Source organism: Xyrauchen texanus, chromosome 39 (genome assembly GCF_025860055.1).
Source record: "Xyrauchen texanus isolate HMW12.3.18 chromosome 39, RBS_HiC_50CHRs, whole genome shotgun sequence".
NCBI lineage: Eukaryota > Metazoa > Chordata > Actinopteri > Cypriniformes > Catostomidae > Xyrauchen > Xyrauchen texanus.
The window spans coordinates 5,853,925-5,874,909 of NC_068314.1; the positions used below are offsets into that span (position 1 = coordinate 5,853,925).

The following is a 20,985-nucleotide window of genomic DNA, read 5'->3' on the forward strand; positions in this document are numbered from 1 at the left end:
AGTATTGAAATGGAAATGAAACTGCCACGCCATGTGTCATCTAGGGCTGGGTAATATGTAAAAAAATATTTTATCTATAATCACCTTAAATAATATTGCGATATACGAGTATATCTTCAACCCCCCTGCTGAGTGTCGGTGAATATTTTTGCTTTATAGATTTTGCCTTAAATTTTTATAAATGTATTGAACCATAAAAAACATTAGCAAAAGACATTTCTAAATTCAGATTGCACTTTTGAAAAATGAAAAAAGCAACTAAAATAACAAAATGATCAAAAAACCTTATATAACCACCTCCCCAAATACCAAACATTTACCATCTCCAACGACTCCATATGCCATCATGCAAGTATCAGTCAACAACAACAGGTGGAAAATTACTAATAGCCTACAGATTAAGAACTAAAGACAATCATAAATATAAAGATAATAATAATCATAATAATAAAGCCTAATAAATTCCCTTGTGTTTCCAAAATTATGCTGCCAAATGTGTTCTTATCGAATTTGTGTTTGTATTGCATTTTGGTAATACAGATAATGCTGCCTAAAGAAAATAAAATAAAACTCAATTTTAGTTTCAAGGTGAATGTGTCTTATTTTATGATTTAATCAGTTTCGTCTTTGTTTATTTAATACAAAGATCCCTGTATATATTACTGAACCTGCAGAGTTGCGTTCACAATGCATGCCAAACACTTGAAAATAAAGCAAACTAAACTCACAGCACCTCCTGAGATGAGCTGAGATAATTTGCAGCATCCTAAAAGATGACATTATTCTTGCAAACAGTTTTAAGATGAATGATAACTCTTTACATGGGCTTGTTCCTCGAGACAGGCTTGTGCTGCACACCTCTGAACAAACAGAGAATCAAACACGAGCATTGGCGGCTTTTCATTTGTCCGTTCTTAAAAATATAATAAAGTGTGTTTCTTGTCATGTGTCACTCTGAGATGTCTTACAGGTTGCCCGACTGTAGGGGGTAGATAAGGAAAATTACCCGTGCATGAAGTACATTTGGACGAGGGGCTCCCAAACTGTATTCAGCCTCATCACATTTGGTGGGTGGCGGGTGCTAGTTTCACACCCTGGGCTTCTCTTTAATATATTTGCTGAATACCCAGATCCATGGTTTTTCCATTTACCGATATTGTCAATCATGGTCTGTCAATTGAGTGTCGCAATTGGTATCGGGATCTTTGTAAAATATCGTCGATATCCGATTACATCAACCTATCACCCAAACCAAGTGTCATGAAAAGTCATAGGGTCCTATTTTTCCCTAGAATCTTCAGCATGTAGCATCTTCATCATGATACTTGTAAAGGATTTAAGGAGGGGCTAGAAAATTTTGCCATTTGTAATTCTCATATAACCAGGTGAGAAAAGCTTCAATTTGACTCTGTAGTTTAGACTTGATCAAAAAAATCATAGACAAAATTTCTAAAGTTTATAATAACCTTAGGTTTTAATAACATTAAATAGGTGATTCTTATGAAACCTGTCAAGAAAATGTCGTCATCATATTTAACCCCAATTCAATACAATTTTGCAAACAGAAAATGTAGTCTACATTTAAGACCATTAAGATTAAGGTCCTATTTTAAGAGTACTAGCGCTAAGCACAGAACAATGCCATAATTCATAAGTGCATGGCCATGGCCATGGAAGATTTGGTATTTTTGTGAAAGCATGTGCAAAGTGTAGGCACAAATGGGTTTGGCGAAATTGCTTGTGCAATGCGCTAATGGGCTGAGTCAAGTGCAATTTAATTCTGAGGCTCTTCTCCGCTTATTATATAGTCCATTCCCTGTCAAGCACCAGCGAAATAAGAAACATTCATAAGAAATTGGTAATGTAAATGGACTCTATGCAGTGAATTCGAAAAATAGAAATATGGACTTACGCTCTTTTGATCATTAACTGCATCCTTGTTGAAAGTCATGCATATTTCTAGTAACACATTCCTTATATTCGCATGGATACACATGTTGGTTGCTTAAATGTGTTTTTTGTCACCAATTGGGTTTATTCTAGGGATGCACCGATCCGATACGATCGGATACTGAAGCTTTTAAATGGATCGGTATCAGTCCGACGAGCCTGATACAAATCCAATACTGTGTGTCAGTCATATTCGTTACTGTCAAGCTCCATAAATGACAAAGAAGAACCATAAAAACACCATTAAAGCAGTTCACATGACGCGTGCATTTTATTCAAAGCCACTTGAAGATGTGTGATAGCTCCATGAATCACAAAAGGCTGTGTTTAATAAGAAAATATATATGTAGTACGCACAGCACCAGCGCGTTAGTGAATGGTGCTGCTCTGCTGACACAAACTCATGCACAGACTGGTGATGCACTCGCGGCTATTTTTAGCCTTCACAACTCTGTGCGATATTTGAGCACTACTCAAGAACAGCATCTCAGATGTAGATGCAGAAAATAGTTCGGTTCACTTATAATATCCATTTAGAACGGCACCAGAGGTGCATTTTTTTCCAGAATTTGAATAAGAAGTGAATTAAACTCCTGTGAACTTGCCTACAAACAGACACACTTACAGGACTTCCTGGATAGTTCAGAATGTCAAAATAAAAGCGTGAGGATTTAAAAAGTGCATGATTTAAATATATTCCTGTTGTATATAAAAGTCAATAATAATAATATTAATAACAATATATTATTATTATTATTATTATTATTAGTATTAGTATTTCTTTACAATTTATAACAATATTTATTTTGAATGGGTTCCAAAAAATAACTGTGTGAAATAAGTGAGCTAAAGTTTTACAACTAAATTGAATAAAAAAGAGATCTGAATCCTTTAAAGTTCAGATACAAGTTGAAATATAAAAAATTAAAAAATGGTTTCTTTCCTACTGAAGACTTGAAGAATGGAATTACTGTTAATTTTGCTGCTACATTATCCAGTATACTAGTTAATAATAAAGTGTTTCTTAATAAGCTATACATTTAGATTGAAATAATGTGTAGTTAGAGGTTTGTGTTTCTTTACATATTAAAGAGTACTCCCAATTAGTTCCACACAATAATGTAAAGATATTTTAAACTGATTATGTAAAAAAATAACACTGGTATCGGATCGGTATCGGAAAAAGAAAAAGTGGCATTGGTCCATCCCTAGTTTATTTGGTGTTAAATTATAGAGTATGTAAGTATAAATAACCATTTTTATATGATACACAAATCATGGCTATTAACAGTGATTGTATTGGCACACACTTCTCTTTTCGATTTTGATTTTGAAAAATGTATTTATTGAAACACGGAAAAAAATAAAACTAATATATTCAATAATATTCAAATTACAATTAAAACAAAATGAAAATATAACAAAAATAATGAAGTGGTCAGACAAATCATACCCAATCCAAGCATTTTGCTTTCTCCAACTTCTTCCATCAGCCCCTTTTACAATTACTTAAAAATCAATACAACAACAGGTGGAAAAATATCAATACAAATTACATCATAAATACAATTTTAAATATAAACATAATAAATATAATTGAAAAATAAACTATGACCATGATAATTTAATACAAATCTCATAACATTTTGCTTCATAAAATGGCTACAAATGTGATTTAAAATATAGTGGAACATCAAATTATGTCCCCTGAGAGACTTTGGACATGAACTTTATTACCATCTCCTGGTGGAATCTCAAAAGTGCAAATATGGCAACTGAATTTAGTCTTTGCACTGAAAACAGATGTGCTACTAAAACGTCTAAAACGCGCAATGACCTACGTATTTCTCCATAAAATAGCAAATTGCACTTTATTATTTACATACGATACACCCACTTTTTTCTCGAATACACCCACAGACAACGCAAACACTCCCACCCAGGCCCACTTGCGCTGGCACAAAAATTGCGCTTAGAAGAATCTCTCTCACGAAAATTGGATAAGACGTAGCGCACTGCCGAGGCACGTAGCACTGCAATTTGCACACTCACGAAAATAGAGTACTAAGTGATATTATTCTCAGGACGAATAGCAAATTTTTCATCCGTAGTTCTCATTACCGTAATCCATCTGTAAATAGTACTTTTACTATTCCAGTTGTTTTCAGTTATGATTTTCATTACCGTAATATATATATTTTTTATTATTAAAATAATTGAAAATAAAAGGTAGTACTAAGTGAGCATTGTATAAATACTTCACATTTAAATCATTTATCTTTTCTTTAACAGTGTGGCGATGAAAATCGGTTTCATTTTCTATATACAAAATATTATTTATTTATTTGGATTTTGGGAAAAAAGAGGAACAGGTTTCTTGACAGACTTTGTTAGAATCACTCAAATTAACTCTTAAAAAAAAAAAACTATCTTCTTCAAAGTGCTTAATTATTATGAAAATGCAAAAGTCTTAATTTAATGGTGCTATAAACAGGCTTGATTTTCTTTTCTTTTTGGGGAGAAATATTATCCAGACATGTTCTTGACAGACTTCATGAGATTTACATTACATTTTAATGGTCCATGTCATGATTTTCCTTCAATTATTTCCATAACAGCCGAGCACAAATCTCATATCCCTTATAGTTGCCAATGTCCACAGTATGCAGCATCTTGCAATGTGTTCACTTACCCACCTGGGTACAGATCTCATATTTTTTTAAATGAAAATAGAGTTGTCATAAATTCAAGTGTTATTAAACTTAAGCAGAGAGCGAGACAGCTTGAGGTTGTGTCAGACTTTAGGTGTGTTCAGTGAAATCAGTCCAAACAGGGCTTCCTAATCTCTGCTGAGTGTGTTTGTTTGCCTGTGAATGTCAGAATGCCTTCAGGCCCAGAAATTTCAAGATCAAAACAACATAGAAACACTTTGTATACCAATTGTTAGATAAAACTGGCACAGATTTACAGAGCAAATCAAAACACTGAAATGGCATCATCACCTAATGCACTATTTTGAGAAAATGATTTTCTGTTATCATTCTGATAAGAGAACAATCTTTTTAAGAAAGTTATCATACCTTCTATACAAACAACAGATTACTCTTGAAAAATAATTACTTTTATGCACATGCCCTGTGAATAGCAAATTAGACAACTTTGTTTAAATACAACAAATTGGAAATAGCTTTTGAAAGCACATTTGAACAGCATTTAGAACATGTTGGCTACCATTTACTTGTTTGTATGGAAATGTAAAAATACTCTGTACCCTGTAAATCAATTTCTAATTTCTAAACACTTGTTACATGTTTGTTAGTTATATACCATACTGATTAATCCATCGTAGACATAGTGTAAACAGTCAATAACCCATTGGGCTCACTGATTAATCTCCTGTGTTAAAGTCGATTATTGTAATCAGCCGTGTTCCAATTGAGCTTTTGGGGGGTTCCTTTACAACCAAAATGCAGGTAGCCGCGAAAGCATGACACTTGTGATTCACAAGAATCACTTTGGGAATCACTACAAAAACTTCACAGAATAATTTGATATATTGATTAAAATGAGTAATTTCAATATTTTTATGAATTGCAAGACAAGATTAAGATGTTAGGCTCAATAATAGACTAAACTTTTTTTAGAATTTAAATAATAAATAAGATGTAGCTCAAATTTGTAATTGGCTATATGCCTTAAATGAATTGTTTTCTCTCTCATTGCAAACTTTATGATATTGAGGGAGGGTGCTTGTCACGGGCGCAGCATAATAAATGGACAACGATATTTTTCCACATAGCATCCATGTAATATCTTTTCAACTGTTTGATAATGAGCTAACATGAGATAATGGGGCGGCTGTGGCTCAGGTGGTAGAGTGGGTTGGCCACTAATCGCAGGGTTGGTGGTTCGATTCCTGGCCCACATGGCTCCACGTGCCGAAGTGTCCTTGGGCAAGACACTGAACACCAAGTTGCTCCCAATGGCAGGCTAGCACCTTGCATGGCAGCTCTGCCATCATTGGTGTGTGAGTGTGTGTGTGAATGGACAAAGATATTTTTCCACAATGGATGAATGAGTCACAGTGTAAAGCACTTTGAAAACCGCTAAGGATAAAAAGGGGTATATAAGTGCAGACCATTCATTTAACATGTAGTGTTAGATAAATACCAGTGTTCACACAATCTGTGCTACCTGCTCAGCATGTTCTACCAGCAGTAAAACAGTGATATGTAAAGTTAAAACATGAGTAGCACATGTCGGGAGGCACAAGAGAACCTGTTGGTGTGTACAACAACAGCGTGAAATGTGTTAAAAGCCTAGGTAGCACATCTTGTCAGGCAGATAATACCTATGATATGGTGTGAGGCTGTACTTGGCCCTAACCCTAACCCCAACCCTAAAACTATGCGAATATAGTATTGGTAGCACATAGTGATAGGTAGCATATATTTTCAGGACATCAGCAAAACTACATGCATATCAACTGCACGTATATTAATTAAGCTCTAGCAACGGTTTAGTTCTAAGATAAAAGATGATTTAATGTTAGTAATTTAGGTGTACCAACAATCATATATCAAAGAAGAATTATTTCTTATTGTGAAGTGAAAATGAGGATCATCACTGAGAGTGTCACTCAGTCGCTGTCTGTAAAGTCCTTCAGAAAACAGCGTGAGGCGCACAAGAGAGTGTTTAGAATTTTCTAACATAAAAACATGGATTTGGATTATTTATGAAACTTTGGACACACACTTGTCAATGTTGCCACAGCAATCATTGACAAAAATCTAGTTTTATGTTTCTAGTACTCTAGTTTTGGAGAAACACCAGAGGACCGACCAAGTAAAAAAAAAATATGGCCTTATGTGGGGTGTGGTGGTGTGGGTGTGGCCGTGCGACATCTGTAGAAAGCGAGGCCAGGAGAGGAAGAACAGTAAGGATTGACACCTGTGGGAAATTATATCTAACAACTCTTCTGTGTTACAGTGAGAGCTGGAGAGGGATAAAAAGCATGTCCAGACCACCGGAGGGGAGAGAGAGAGAAACACACACAGAAGAGTGTGTGTGCATTTATGTTGTGCTGAAACTGTTTTGGGTTAAGCGGAAATATAAAGATGTACGTGGACTGTTCACCTGGCCCCCACTTCTTCCTTCAAAGCAGCGAGAGATCTGTTACAGGGGGGTCCCTTAAAGGACCCATGAAATCAAAATGAAATGTTTTAGATTATATCTACAGGCTTTAAGGTCATCTTTATGCTAGTGTACTTCTAAACATTGACACAATTTGTTTTCAGAAGTTATAAGCATTTCAAATCTGCTGTCTCTCTATTCCGGCTATACAGACACAGCAACACCCATGATGGCACATAGAGTTTCAGAAACCTTGTTCAATCAAATACTTTCTAGAACTAAAACGGACCCTCCCCCTACATCGGTTCAGCGCACCCAGCTGTGTTCTAAATGGTGCTGATAATGCCTTTGCAGGGCACTTTGAAGGGAACACAGTCCATGCTGTTGTGTTGTTCCAAACAGATTTTTCAATAATTATCCCTTAAAAAGTGAGTTCTGACTGACAGTTATCACCTTTCAGCAATCTGAAGCACTCACAGTGGAGGGTAATTGTCTTAGAAGGGAATAGGGCATAGGAATGATCACTTGTGAATGGTACGCGGCAATGCGAGATCTGTCCCACTCCACTAACTGTTTCATTTGGAAATACGTCAACCCTCCCCGCCCCCCCTCCCCTCAATTCTAACAGTGGTTATCAGTTATTCAAGTCCACTTTGGTTGGTTAGCTAAATGTAATTCACAAATTTCTACTTGGTTCTCTGCTTAATTAAAATTAGAAAATCAAACAAATGATTGCTTTTCATTTGTAAAACAAAATGTGCATCATGTATCCAATAAACAACACATTAAAATGTGATCATTGCAAATTATGTTCAGACAAACAAAAGGCCAAACTCTTCATGTCACGTGAAAATAATGTCCTGCGAATAAAACGGTCAGCAGTACCATTTGAAGCTTCTTACCTCGTTTGTGTTCCAGCGATGTCTCTCCTTGGGCAGGGAGGAGCATTTGGGAAGGCATTCCAGAAGCTTCTTGGGCAGATAGATTTTCAAATGTCCATGTTCATCTGGGAACAACATAAAAAGAAGATTTTATTATGGACTGTGATTAGAATCATTGAAATATTCGAAGTAATAAAAAACAATGGAAAAAAATGAACTCCCATTGTATCCAATGTAGAGATATTATCGAGCGACAGTGGGTTTTTGAGTAGTCTTCACCTGTTTTTCTAAATATACATGACATATTTAAGCAATATCACATGAGCAAGAGTACGATATGGCCCTACATCAGCATTGCTGTGCCACATTAAGCCACAGGCCGAGTGCCTTTGGTAATCACAGAAGTGCTGATTTAAGGCCATATAGCACGATTGCAAACAGTTCAATCAAGTACATTTTAAAAAATGAGGAAAACTGAGTACGGTCACAAAAAACACATTTGTGCATGGAACTACTTCCTTAAGTGGTGGATCAGAATCTGCCATTGCTTGTTCAAACCAAATGATACGTACAGTCCTCTAAAAAAATCACAGTATCACGGCTTGGGCTGTTTCTAACATGTTATTGGAGAAACAAGGATGTGTGTATATGTTTGTGAGTGAGTGAGGGAGAGAGAGAGTTTGAGCGTGGGCAATCACCTGTCTCTGTTTCACTCCCAAGCAAAGGTGCTGTAGTGTGTTAGTCAGCTTTTTGAAGATAATTTCATTTATGTCGAATGCATCCTATTTTCTCTGTGGAAAAAAAAAACTGTCCAATCGGGGGTATTTCTCCCTATTTTGCTGTAGCTGGTGCGCAAGAGTCATTCACTATAGAAACCACAATTTTGAACAGTATGTCCAATGAAAAGTTTGGTAAGAGGTAAGCGCCTTGAGTTTGATTAATTAATCACTGTTGTGTCAACAACTGCTCTCTCAGCTGTGATGAGCCTTAATGCTGAATTTGTTCATTTAAAGCTGTTTAACTTTCTGGGGTCGACGGACGCGCCTCATTATCATTAACAAATCTTGTGCTTGCAAATATGTGTTAGGGTTAAATTAGTCAAATGCACTTTAAATATGCCCATATTAGAAAATCAGTATTTAGACTCTACGCATTTTCCGCTATTTTCACGTGTGATTTTTTTGTTAAATCACTTGCAGAAACTGGCGTGCCGTTATGTAAATTATGTACATTCCATGTATTTCTTTTACTATTGTATGATATATCTCAAATAACCCACCTCTAAACTGCAAATTATGACAAAACCGACTATGACTGATGGGTTTATATGTCAGTTGGGTGGTTTTCCTGTGTAAACAGGCATTTCTTGGCCATTTTAAACAGTTTTATGGTTCAGACCTTTGCAGTTTTAGTCAAAGGTCTGGCTATGCAAGACTGTATGAAGGTCACATAAAAAATACCTTTCATGGGGCCTTAGAAACTTTTTAAATGCCATTAATATATTTGACTGATTTCGCCCAGACCCAGAATTTCAATATTACATTACGAAAATCCATTTTAAAACAAAAATAATGACATGCTAATCTTAACAAAGAGTAAAATAAAAATAAACCATTGCAATATTTAATGTGTGATAATGATTTCTATTCTATATTTGTGTGAAAATGATATCTCAATATTGATCCTAATCAAGTTTTTTTCAAAAGTTGGTGTACTTGTTGACAAAAGTGCCAGTGAAGAGCATGCTTGAGATGAAATATGAGACAATTTTGAGGAAAAATCAAGGTAATTGATTTATTGCAGAATATGTTTTGGCATAATTTCCAATCAAGCTGTAATTTTGCCAAATTATGAAAAAAGTGTGAAAATATTAATTAATTGTGTGTATTTAGGATACATAAAATGTTAACAATAAATTTTGCCTTTGCAAGAAAAAGCAGTCAGCCCTTTTATTTCAAAAACATTAAAGTGTCATTTCCATCAGCATCATTTCAGCACAGATTTTCAGAAAAATTATAAAATGACATAAATCTCCAGTGACGCATGTACATACTCTGTTATACATGGTTAGTAGACTAATTAAGTAAAGTAATGAGTGTGTGAAAAATGTTTTAACAGGATTTTATTGTCTAAAAATGTTCAGGGCTAGAAGTGCACAAAATTGAGGAAACACCCATACATGCCAGTTTAGTCTCTATTCATTTAGGGCCTCCTTTGAGAAAACTTCCATGCTCAGGTGTTTACGTAGAAAATAAAATTATAAAACCGGCATGAGACCTCAAAGAGGGAGGACTCATAAAGCAATGAAAAACAAAAACAAACTCAAGATGTTACTGTGGAATAAAAGTGAACATATTTGGAGCACAAGGCGTGCAAATGCTTTCATCCAGAAATATTGTGATTTTGTTTTCATTGAGTCTCTTTCTTTCTTATCATGCCAGAGTGCCTGCTCAAATATATAACAACAAAATTGGGCAATGGAGCAAAAGTATTTCAAGTTTATTGATAACCGTTTGCATCAAGGGCTCAGGCTTCTTAAGGAACTCAATGTTTAGCCCTGTGGGAGAAGGCAGTTCCACATTGCACGCTGAGCCCGATTATGAATACAAAAAAAGCGAGCGACTGAAAGAAATAGAAAGAAGGAGAATGAGAGAGTGACTGAGGTGTGTGGAGTGTGTCCTCAGTAAAAGACAGGACAGAAATGAAAGAGAGACTGCAGATCTGAAGTGAGATGAAGACTGTGTCCATAGAGACACTGCTTAGCAACCACTCCCACTCTAGTTTTAAGGACAAACAGATAGCCAGAAGAAAAAAAGAGGGTCAGATCACTCGTCATGCATTGGAATTTAACGCACATTGGTGTACTTTACCTGTGCATGAACTTAGAGCTATATATATATATATATATATATTAGAGCTACTCTATATATATTTCACAACAATTATTCATTTGGAAGTCCCATTTGCGACCGAGATTCCTGGCTGATGTCTTGAGATGTTGCTTCAATATATCCCCATAAATTTCCTTCCTCATGATGCCATCTATTTTGTGAAGTGCACCAATCCCTCATTCAGAATAGCACCCCCACAACTTGATGCTACCACCCCCATGCTTTATGGTGTTCTTTGGCTTGCAAGCCTCACCCTTTTTCCTCAAACATAACGATGGTCATTATGGCGAAACAGTCAAAAAAAAGACCACAGGACATTTCTCCAATCCCCATGTGCAAACTGTAGTCTGGCTTTTTATGGCGCTTTTGGAGCAGTGGCTTCTTCCTGGCTGGTTATGTCGATTTAGGACTCGTTTTGCTGTGGATATAGATACTTGTCTAACTGTTTCCTCCAGCATCTTCACAAGGTCCTTTTCTGTTGTTCTGGGACTCATTTTCCCTTTTCGCACCAAACTACGTTCATCTCTAGGAGACAGAATATGTCTCCTTCCTGAGCGGTATGATGGCTGCATGGTCCCATGGTGTTTATACACAAAAAAAATGGGTTTTGTGGCACTGTTTTTTTTACCCAAATATGTTTTGTTAAAGTAACACACATATATTTAGTTTTCTGCCAAAACACTATTGTGTTGTGCTTCATTAAATTAAATTGCTTAACTCTCCACTGGGTTTAATTTTGCCATTCCAAAATCCATCGCTTTTGATAAAGACGGTGTGAAGGTGTCGTGGCGCCAGAGCAAGAAGAACCAAGTAAAAAAATCTTGTTTTTTGTGCTCAGTCAAATCTTGAATTTATTGCTCTGTTTTTTGTGGTGCTTTTAATGTTTTGTTTAGCAGTCGTGTATTGTGTATGATTGGTTATTTAGCAATTAATGGATGATTTCATGCGGTTGGAAGAGGTGAGTTTAACAGTGATCGTGGAAAGCGCATGATTTTCTGTATGTATGTATGAACATTCAACATGTACTTTTGCTTGTGCAAAAAAGGATGGGACAGTATATAAAAAACCAAAATGTTTTTTAATCGAAGAAATGAAATGTGCAGTCAAACATCAAAAACTCTCTGTGCTTTTTCTACACTATTTACAGTGTTCACACGCAGTTCTTAATGCTTGAATTCAGCCTTTTGAATTTTAAGCTCAGGAATACCTAAACATTTGCCTTTTAATGTAAAACCTTAAAAAGAAACATTTCATTCGTGAGTATATCAAAGATGCAAAAATTAGATCTACAAACTACATTTTTACTGAATAATGTTTTTTAATAGCCATCCACCATTTCATAATATCAATCCAAGTGATACTGAATCGTGAGAAAACTGTGTAATGATCTAGCGAATTTAGAAATATAACAAACCAAATAATTACCAACCACATCGAGGGGAAATTCTATATTTTAAATGATCAATATTTTGTGTCCATGTGATGATAAAAGACATTACCATTAAATCATTAAAAGCTCTTGGTTTATTCTACACTATTTATATTTTACAGCAGAGGTCGCATTCTCCATCTTGTATTCAACTGACACCCCCCGCCCCCGCCCATATTTGTGCCTATCAACGGAAAACAATAGCAGTGAATGGAAAAAATGGCTTGAAACGATGTCAAATAAAGCATAAAAAAATTGCTTTTGATCCATGCCAAGTACCAGTAAAGGTTGATACATTTCTGAAGTATAAATAATGCCACATTTTTCTTTTGCAGACATTTAAACATATTATCCATGATTCATCTCTGTACGACATGCGTTTCATCATGGCTCTCCCCTTCATCACTGCCTAACTTTGGCGAAATGAAGGCGTGTCACTTTAAAAACAACTTTATTGAAGGAAAAACAAAGGTTTGGCTCTTGTACGTAAAGAGCAGTATTACCGTTTTAAGATTTATAAACATAACAAAAATGTTGCTGACTTTTGTTACATCCCACAGCTTGGCACACTGCAAGTCTACAGAGTTTTGGCAAAGACTGTATTTATAACAAGACGGTTCACTTTAATACTATAAATGGGAGAAAGTACAACACTCATTATGGCTGCTCTAGTAAAGGAATTCCCACCTTTCTAGATAAAAGTGCCAATCACAAATTGGCAAAGTCATTGCGTCACTACAGCTGTTGTTATAATCTTCAGGTACTGTAGGCAGATGTGGTTCAATATGTACTGCCCATGAGCGCAAGCAGTTTTACAAGGACAACTTTAGTGTTGTGGAACCTATTGAAAACTGTCTTGATGAACAACAGACAAACACATTTCAGTATGTTTCAATTTTGAAATCATTGCAGCTGGTCTTGGCTTAGACAGACATTGTTGACAAAGTTGTTGAAAAGCACAGAGCAAAGACTAGTCCAGTGAGTCGTGACAACAATTATTACAGGTAATTTCAGGATGGCACCCACTTCAAAGAAAACAGTTTGTTGTCTGGGAAAGACTTAATTTCATTGACTTTATATGCAGATGATTGAGGTGTGTAACCCACTTGGGACGTCCCGAAAGAAACACAAGCATTTCGCCGTTTACTGGATTTTAGCAATTTACCCCCAGGTTCCCACTCCTTTCTCTCCACAATCTATGTGGCTCTCCTATCCAAAAGTGATGATTTGAAACAGTAATGGTATGAAAAAGTCCTTGAGCCTCTTTTGCATGACCTTTCGACAATAGAACAAGATGTATTCATTCCTCTTTTTGGAACCTTTCTTAAAGGTTCTGTTCATTGTGTGGTGGCAAACAACTTGGCACCATGTGGCATTGCTGGCTTTGTTGAAAGCTTTTCAGGACAGTACTTTTGTCAGTTTTGTTTGGGTAAGAGTTTGGATGTGCAGTCAAAAGAAGTTCAGTCAACCTCAGAAATAAAGATATTCATAAAGATTATGTGAAATCTACACAGGAGAATGGCACAAGCTGTTGAAAAGAGTGAAAAGAGAATGTGTTTTTAGTTAGCACCTCTCTCATTTCAACGTGCTATCTGCTTATCCACCAGATGTGTTTTCTTAAAAGCTTAAGAAAATACAGTAAGGAGGATGACAACTGCAAGCCATTGAGTTTGATGTAGCATTGGCAGAGTTTTGAGCAGGAGCCATATCTTAAGGAAAGTCTATTTTTCATTTTTGAACTATAAATGTGAATAATTTCATTTATTGTTAAATATTTAATTGATCATCATATTGACATACATTTTACAATATCTGTTAGATAAGTAATAGGTGAATGGCTGGATGGGCAAAGAGTAATATGCCATATTTTTTAAATGCATGCTTTTGATTTGGATCTTTTTTTTTAAAGGCTATCAGTCTTTAATATTGTTTGGTATTTGCATCTTTAGACTGACGACATTGATGTGGAGAGAATGCACAATCAAATCTCTCTGTCTACCTGAATGAAGACCCTAGCAGCCTTATTAGGAAGTATATGGTGAGTGTATGTGCCTTTTACATTTTGCTGTATTTTCAAGGATGTTAAATGCTGTGGTAAAGTTAATACACAGGAATTTAGAAGTATCCTTTTATTTATCCTCTGTAGGATCCAGATGTAGCCAGCACTCAAGAGGCAATCCAGAAGAATATCTATGTGATAAAAGTTGAAGGTGCAAACATCGAAGACAGCCTAGCAGATGTCGGAGTGGTATTCAAAGGTCTAAAAGTTATTCAGGACCTCAGCAATGTACCATATGCCACAAACACGATATATGCACTGAACTTCAAATACCCTCCTGAACTCAGGTACACATTTGAAGAAATGCAGAAGTTATTTCTGGAGCTAGATGGCAGCAAGCTATCTAATAAAGCACAAACACTGAAGACCAAGCTCTTCTCTGATGTGCTAGAGTAAGGACTGCTCCTGGAATAAGTTTTGAATGGTTACCTTTAAATGCCAAGTTTTAGAAAATGGCAATAGTTTGACATTTCTGCCGTTTTGTTGTACAATTTTGTAATATGGGTTTTTACTTTCCCAAATGGTGCTCAGTGAAACTATAATTTTCAGTAAAAGTTACATCTAGTAGATTCTAGCAGTGATACTGGTCATTTGATAATTGTCAGACGCCAGTTCTTAGTCTAAATGATACTCTGCCATCTGTACTTTTTGACCTCATGTAGACATTTAAAAGTAATTTTCAGCTTCAGTGATGAGTTGTACTAGAAGTCTTGACTCTTAAGAAGTCTGATGGCTCTAAAAGTAATTTTTGAGTAAACATGTTCTTTGTTCAAATTTGGTTTTGGAAGATCTCCCGAAACACACAGCACAACCAGTGTAGTCCAATTGCCCAACAAATTAGTTGGTTCATAAGAATCTACAGTGTGGTCCCTGAACCAATGGCTCTTATTAGCTGGCTCTTTTGAATCTGCAGCACACACCACATAATCATTATACTGTAGTCAGATTCCCAAACAAAATTATTCTAATGACCCAGTTCTTTAAAGTCTACAGCATAAAACTCACAGCATGACCAATATAGTCCGATTCCGGATGGAATGAATCTTATGAGCTGGTTCTTTTTTAATCTAAGAGTGCAAAACACAGCACACCCAGTGTATTTCTGTTTCCGGATCGAATTAAATATGAGTCGGTTCTTTTGAATATACAACGGCAGCAGAGTAGTGGGGTTTTAGCACAAACGTCTAATGATTCTCTTCCTGAAAAATAAGTATCATTAATGGAACTGGTAAGGAATCAGAATCATTCAAAGGAATCAAAATCATTAAAATCCTTATGAATCCCTTCGCTAGAAGGAGTACTTGAGCCTTACTGATGGCGGCTGTGGAACTACATAAGACTAAAAAGGTTGGGAAAAACAAATATTCTGAATCAAAACACACAGCACATTTGCATAATAACACAATTATTTGGGATAAGTGAGCAGAGCATCTTGAGGAGCTTTTCTCAATTTAACTCAACTGGGACGAATAATAAAGGAACACGATGTTGTGAAACGTATTTATGGAGTAATTAAGACTAGTCTACAGTATATTTCCTGGGTCTCTCGCTGTCTGGGTCTCTCTCTTCCACTCTGTACATGCTTTGGTAGAACAACGCTTGATTGTGAGGACTGCTATTTAGCCTCATTGTTCTGCATCAAAGGGGCTTTTAAATTATGCTGACACTTAATGACTGTGGCTTTAAAGGCAAATTTTAATCACAGAGTCCGTCGACGTCTGCCAAGCGATGCCTTAAACATTTGCCTTTCTCTCCGTCACAATGCTCTCTCAAGAGAAGCCAATGAGAGACAGATATGAGGGAAAATGGCTTAACAACAAAGATAATGAAAAACAAAACAAGGGTATGCAAACGCTACTAATACTCATACAGATATACATTTGTACACGTACGGAGGTGGTAGAGAAAAATAGAGCAGAATAAAGTTTAAAGATTGTAACACTCTGCTTGGTAGAAAAACGTAGGCCTAATTATGTAAAACTTTTGTAGCATTTTCTAACCTCTTTGTTTTCTTTATTCTGTGAAACACAAAGAACATTTTTAACATAATGTCCTGACTATTACGTATGGCATTTTATAGGGTTTTTATGTCTGTTTTGAGCTTTTGCTAAATAAATCACCATCGGCTCAGACATTCAGGCCAGCATCTCATTTTGTTTCACAGAAGCAGGGACGTAACTTGGATCATATGGGCCCCAGTGCAAATAACCTGTTGGGCCCCCTCCTAGGGGGACCTCGGTCATTTTTTATCTCACCCCGGGCCCTAGGGTGGCTGCCCACCCTGTATTTACGCCCCTGCACAGAAGAAAACATGGTCGGAAAGACAGAACATTTTAATTTAGGGTGAAATATTGAGGTTGAGCTCATGAAAATATCAAGACTGTGGCAACACTTCTGAAAAATGACATTACAAGGTTCCTTACATATATCGCGACAGTTCTGAGGTGAAATGTCCACTAAGTGGCGCTTAAAGGAATAGTTCACCCAAAAATGAAAATTTACTGATAATTTACTCACCCTCAGGGCATCCAAGATGTATCTGAGTTTATTTTTTCATCAAAACAGTCAGGAAGCACATCCTTTTTTACAATAGAAACTTGCACAGAGGACAGATCAAGAGCCGTTCACAAACCAAAACAGTCCAAAACAATATAAAATTAAATTACAAATAATTTCCAAATAAAAATAATAAAAAAACTATGTAAACAATGACGCGCTTAGAGAGTAAAATTTTCTCTCAAACAGATTATGTTCTTTCTCCCTAATTTGGAATGCCAAATTCCCAATGCGCACCAAGTCCTCATGGTGGCGTAGTGACTCGCCTAAATTTGGGTGGCAGAGGACGAATCTCAGTTGCCTCTCCATTTGAGACCGTCAATCCGTGTATCTTATCACGTGGCTTGTTGAGCACGTTACCGCGGAGACCTAGCACGTTGTGGAGGCTTCATGCTATTCTCCGCGGCATCCACGCACAGCTCACCATGCACCCCACCAAGAGCGAGAACCCCATTATAGCAACAACAAGGAGGTTAGCCCAACATGACTATACCCAACCTAGCAACCAGGCAAATTGGTTGCTTAAGAAGCCTGACTGGATTCACTCACCACGCCCTGGATGCAAACTTGCAACTCAAGGTGTAGTAGACAGCATCTTTACTTGCTGAGCTACCCAAGCCCTGCCTAACAGATGAGGTTTTAAGGTTAATGCTCTATGGAGTATTACCTTCCTACTCTAAACCTTAAAACCAACAGTGTTGTAAAAAGCAAATGTAAGATGAAAAATGCCACCACGTCATTTTGTGGAGCTTCCATGCCACTTTCGGCTTACATGTTGTCTAGCGTGCTCATCAGGACTCGTCCCCTGTCCTTTGCATTGCAAGTGCAACACTCTTATCAGTTGAGCTACTGCGCAATTTGATTGTACTCAAAAAGCTTGTAAATGTAGTTGAATATGTAATGCAAACATTAAAATATATCACCTTACTAGTCATGCATCACAGTGAAATTGTTTAGATGTTATAAGTAGAGGTCAGCCAATGGTGAATTTGCTGATTCAGGTAACTAAAGTGGATTTAAAAAAATATCTTACCTTACTAAGAAAGGCACAGACAAGGATGATACCAAAAATGAATAAGAAAGAGTCCAAAATGAATAAGAAAAATAAAACAGATCCATAAAACACGATTTGCTGTATATGCTGAAGAGACACATTTTCATTTAGTCACAATTTTCTTTTCATGTCCTCGCTTCAATTTAAACCACTTCTCAAATTAAAATAACCAAATTAGAACTGATGTTAGGATAAAAATGTGGATGACTACTGTCAGTCAGTGATTGTTTTTATTTCACCTATAGAGGCCGCTATAATACTGTAGATCCAAGTTGTTCCAATTGTAGAATCCTCCAGTGCCAGCCACAGAGGAACATGAAGGAATTAATATTACACACACACACACACACACACACATATTTTGGCAAATATCTGCATAAATCATTAGTGATAACCGGTAGTTCCAAAAAGCAACTATCGGCACGATTAATCTGTAAAACCGATATATCGGTCTACCTCTAGTCATAAGTTAGCATAGTGTAAGGAACAGAATGAAACTTGTTTATGAACTGATAGTCTGTCCTGTAACTTATGATTTGTGTGAATGGGAAAAATTGTAATTGTTGTGTTTATTTCACTAGGAAACTGACGCGATACCTATAAGCCACGTAAAATGTCATTTTGCAATAAAGTAGGTAAAGTAATGCATTTCTATGAGACTAGGTTGGATCAATTCTTTAAATTAAGTTTGGACTAAAATTCATTATTTTCTTTTCAAACAATTCAAACTCTACAGGCATTTAGAAAAAGTAAGTACATAAGTAATACAGTAATACACATTCAACATGAGAACCAATCAGAATTCAGCGCAAACATCAAGGTGCCGTGTCTGCATGTTGCCTTTGTCTAAGTGATGTCCGCTGCTTGATCTAAGTGGATTTTCCTTGCTTCCTCGCCATTGAAAAACAGAACAGAAACACACATCAAACCTGCCCTTCAAAGAAATGTCAAGGATCAGAGAGTCCCATATAAGCCAAAGGTATATCACAACTTAACGCTTTATCTACTCTTTAGAATTCTCCAGAAAACTCAAGTCACTTAGTCCGTCACTGTGAGTTGGTCAAAAGAGATGCCAAAGTGACCAAATAAACTCCTTTACAGGAGGCATTAGAGGTCACAAAACATGGAACGTTCTTGCATAAAGTCTGCTGAGTGGTGTAGTGTCACTGTGGGATCTCACACGGTCAAAAGAAGCATGTTTGTAAAGATTCCACATGTGGCTTTAAATTATCCCAATATGACGACATCTCTTATGATGACAGAAATGCCCAATAGGCACTGGTTGAAATGCATTTTTATATTTACAAAGATGGTTTACAGGACAAATGAGCTGAAACATCCTGCATATTCATTTTTGGGTCAATGCCATGACACTCATTTATTTTCCAGATCTTACTAGTTATTGTTTAAAAAAATGCAAAGAAATTGAAAACATGCTCATCATACAGTAGAGAGGTATTCAAACTGTTTTGTGAGAATTGCATTTTTGAGTTAATTTTGATGGGGTTTTTTTCAAAGTGATGTAACCACCCAGAGACATGGAAGAATAAATAAATACTTAAATAAAAGTCTAATTATAAGCTGAGATGTTGGAATAACTAGTTTGTAACAGGGTGCAAAAGTCAGAATTAATTCCCTTTCAGTTCATGAGAATTTCAATTGAACTGGCCACATCTTACAGGAAGATGAATTGGAATTAGGAAGTGGAATTTACTGCATTGTACTTCAAAGTAATTCAACACAGTCACACTACACAGTTTCATTAGTCCAAGACACATACGTGACAAATAATTCTGTTATTATTTTTAACCAATCTTTATTTCATAATAGGTAGAATATTTTTATAATTTATAGACAAAACATTTCTCTCTCGAATATAAATAAATACAGTTTAACATTGCAATCAAAAGATATTGTTTCGCAGTGCATAACCAGAAAGGCTTCACCACGTTGTTTTCAGATAATTGTTTAATATATTAAGCAAATTAGAGCATTCCTGGAAATGAAGTGTTCTTTCACCGTGGTCCATAAAATGAAAATGTTTTAAATATAGTAAAATTAATGAAATACAAATAGGTGGCATTTGAAACAGTTACATGTTATTATATGAATTATTGATTATTAACTGTAAAAAGTGTCTGTAAAACCTGAACAGTTTAACATGACAATTTACATAGATTTTTTAAGTTGAATAATCTACTCCATTAAAGTAAATTAACTGAACTTAAAATGTCAACCTGCCATAACTTTTACATATTAGTAGTACATGTTACATATTCTTTTTTACATATTTAACAATTACATATTTAAATTAAGATACATTTCAGAAGATTTCTTAATCTTAAACTAGTGCTATGACAATTGTTTCCTTAATTTACATTGTTTTAAACTATTCAAAATTCTGAGCATCTCAAGCGCATTTCTATAAACGTATTTAATGGAAAGCTATGTTCTTGCTGTCTTAATCCAACAATACTACATTTTTACCCATCAAATGAACACTTATTTGAAAAACAAAACAAAAAAGACATCTAAAGTATTTTTAAAATGCCACGCCCAGAACTGAACACTTGGTACATAAAACATGATAAGGTTAACAATCAACTAACTGATCATTTTATTAGAGAATCAAACTCATCCTTCCAACAACAACGTAAATAAAACCATGCAAATGGACAAACAATGCAACCATATTATTCATGCATGCTGGGAAGAGGGTAAATGGGACTAAACAACATAAAATGTTTATGTAGCCAGTTTGAACTGAAATAAATGCATTAATCTCGCTGCTGTGTTTGTTGGTTTGACTAAGTATGTTGTTATAGAAAAGATGTTTTGAGATGCATTACTTGCGTTCCTAAAAGTTGCTAAGCCCAAACTTAAAGTATAATAATCGAGAAAATCTTTAAATGTTTTGTTCAGCATTGTTTACTTGATCTAAGAAAAATGACAGTTTCTGCAAATTCCCCATTTGTTATGCATATGTTCAACTGAATATATGTATTATAAAAAACAATTTTTTAAAAACAGTT

At 35.8% G+C, this 20,985-nt stretch overlaps 1 protein-coding gene across 1 annotated transcript in view; it reads right to left on the minus strand.

Moving 5' to 3' along the window:
- Positions 1-20,985, minus strand: part of LOC127632643 (calmodulin-binding transcription activator 1-like) — a 482,652-nt gene that overhangs the window by 443,279 nt on the left and 18,388 nt on the right. The window contains exon 3 of the mRNA XM_052111348.1: positions 7,986-8,089. Within this exon, the coding sequence (XP_051967308.1) occupies positions 7,986-8,089 (104 nt within the window). The remainder of the gene's footprint in view (positions 1-7,985; positions 8,090-20,985) is intronic.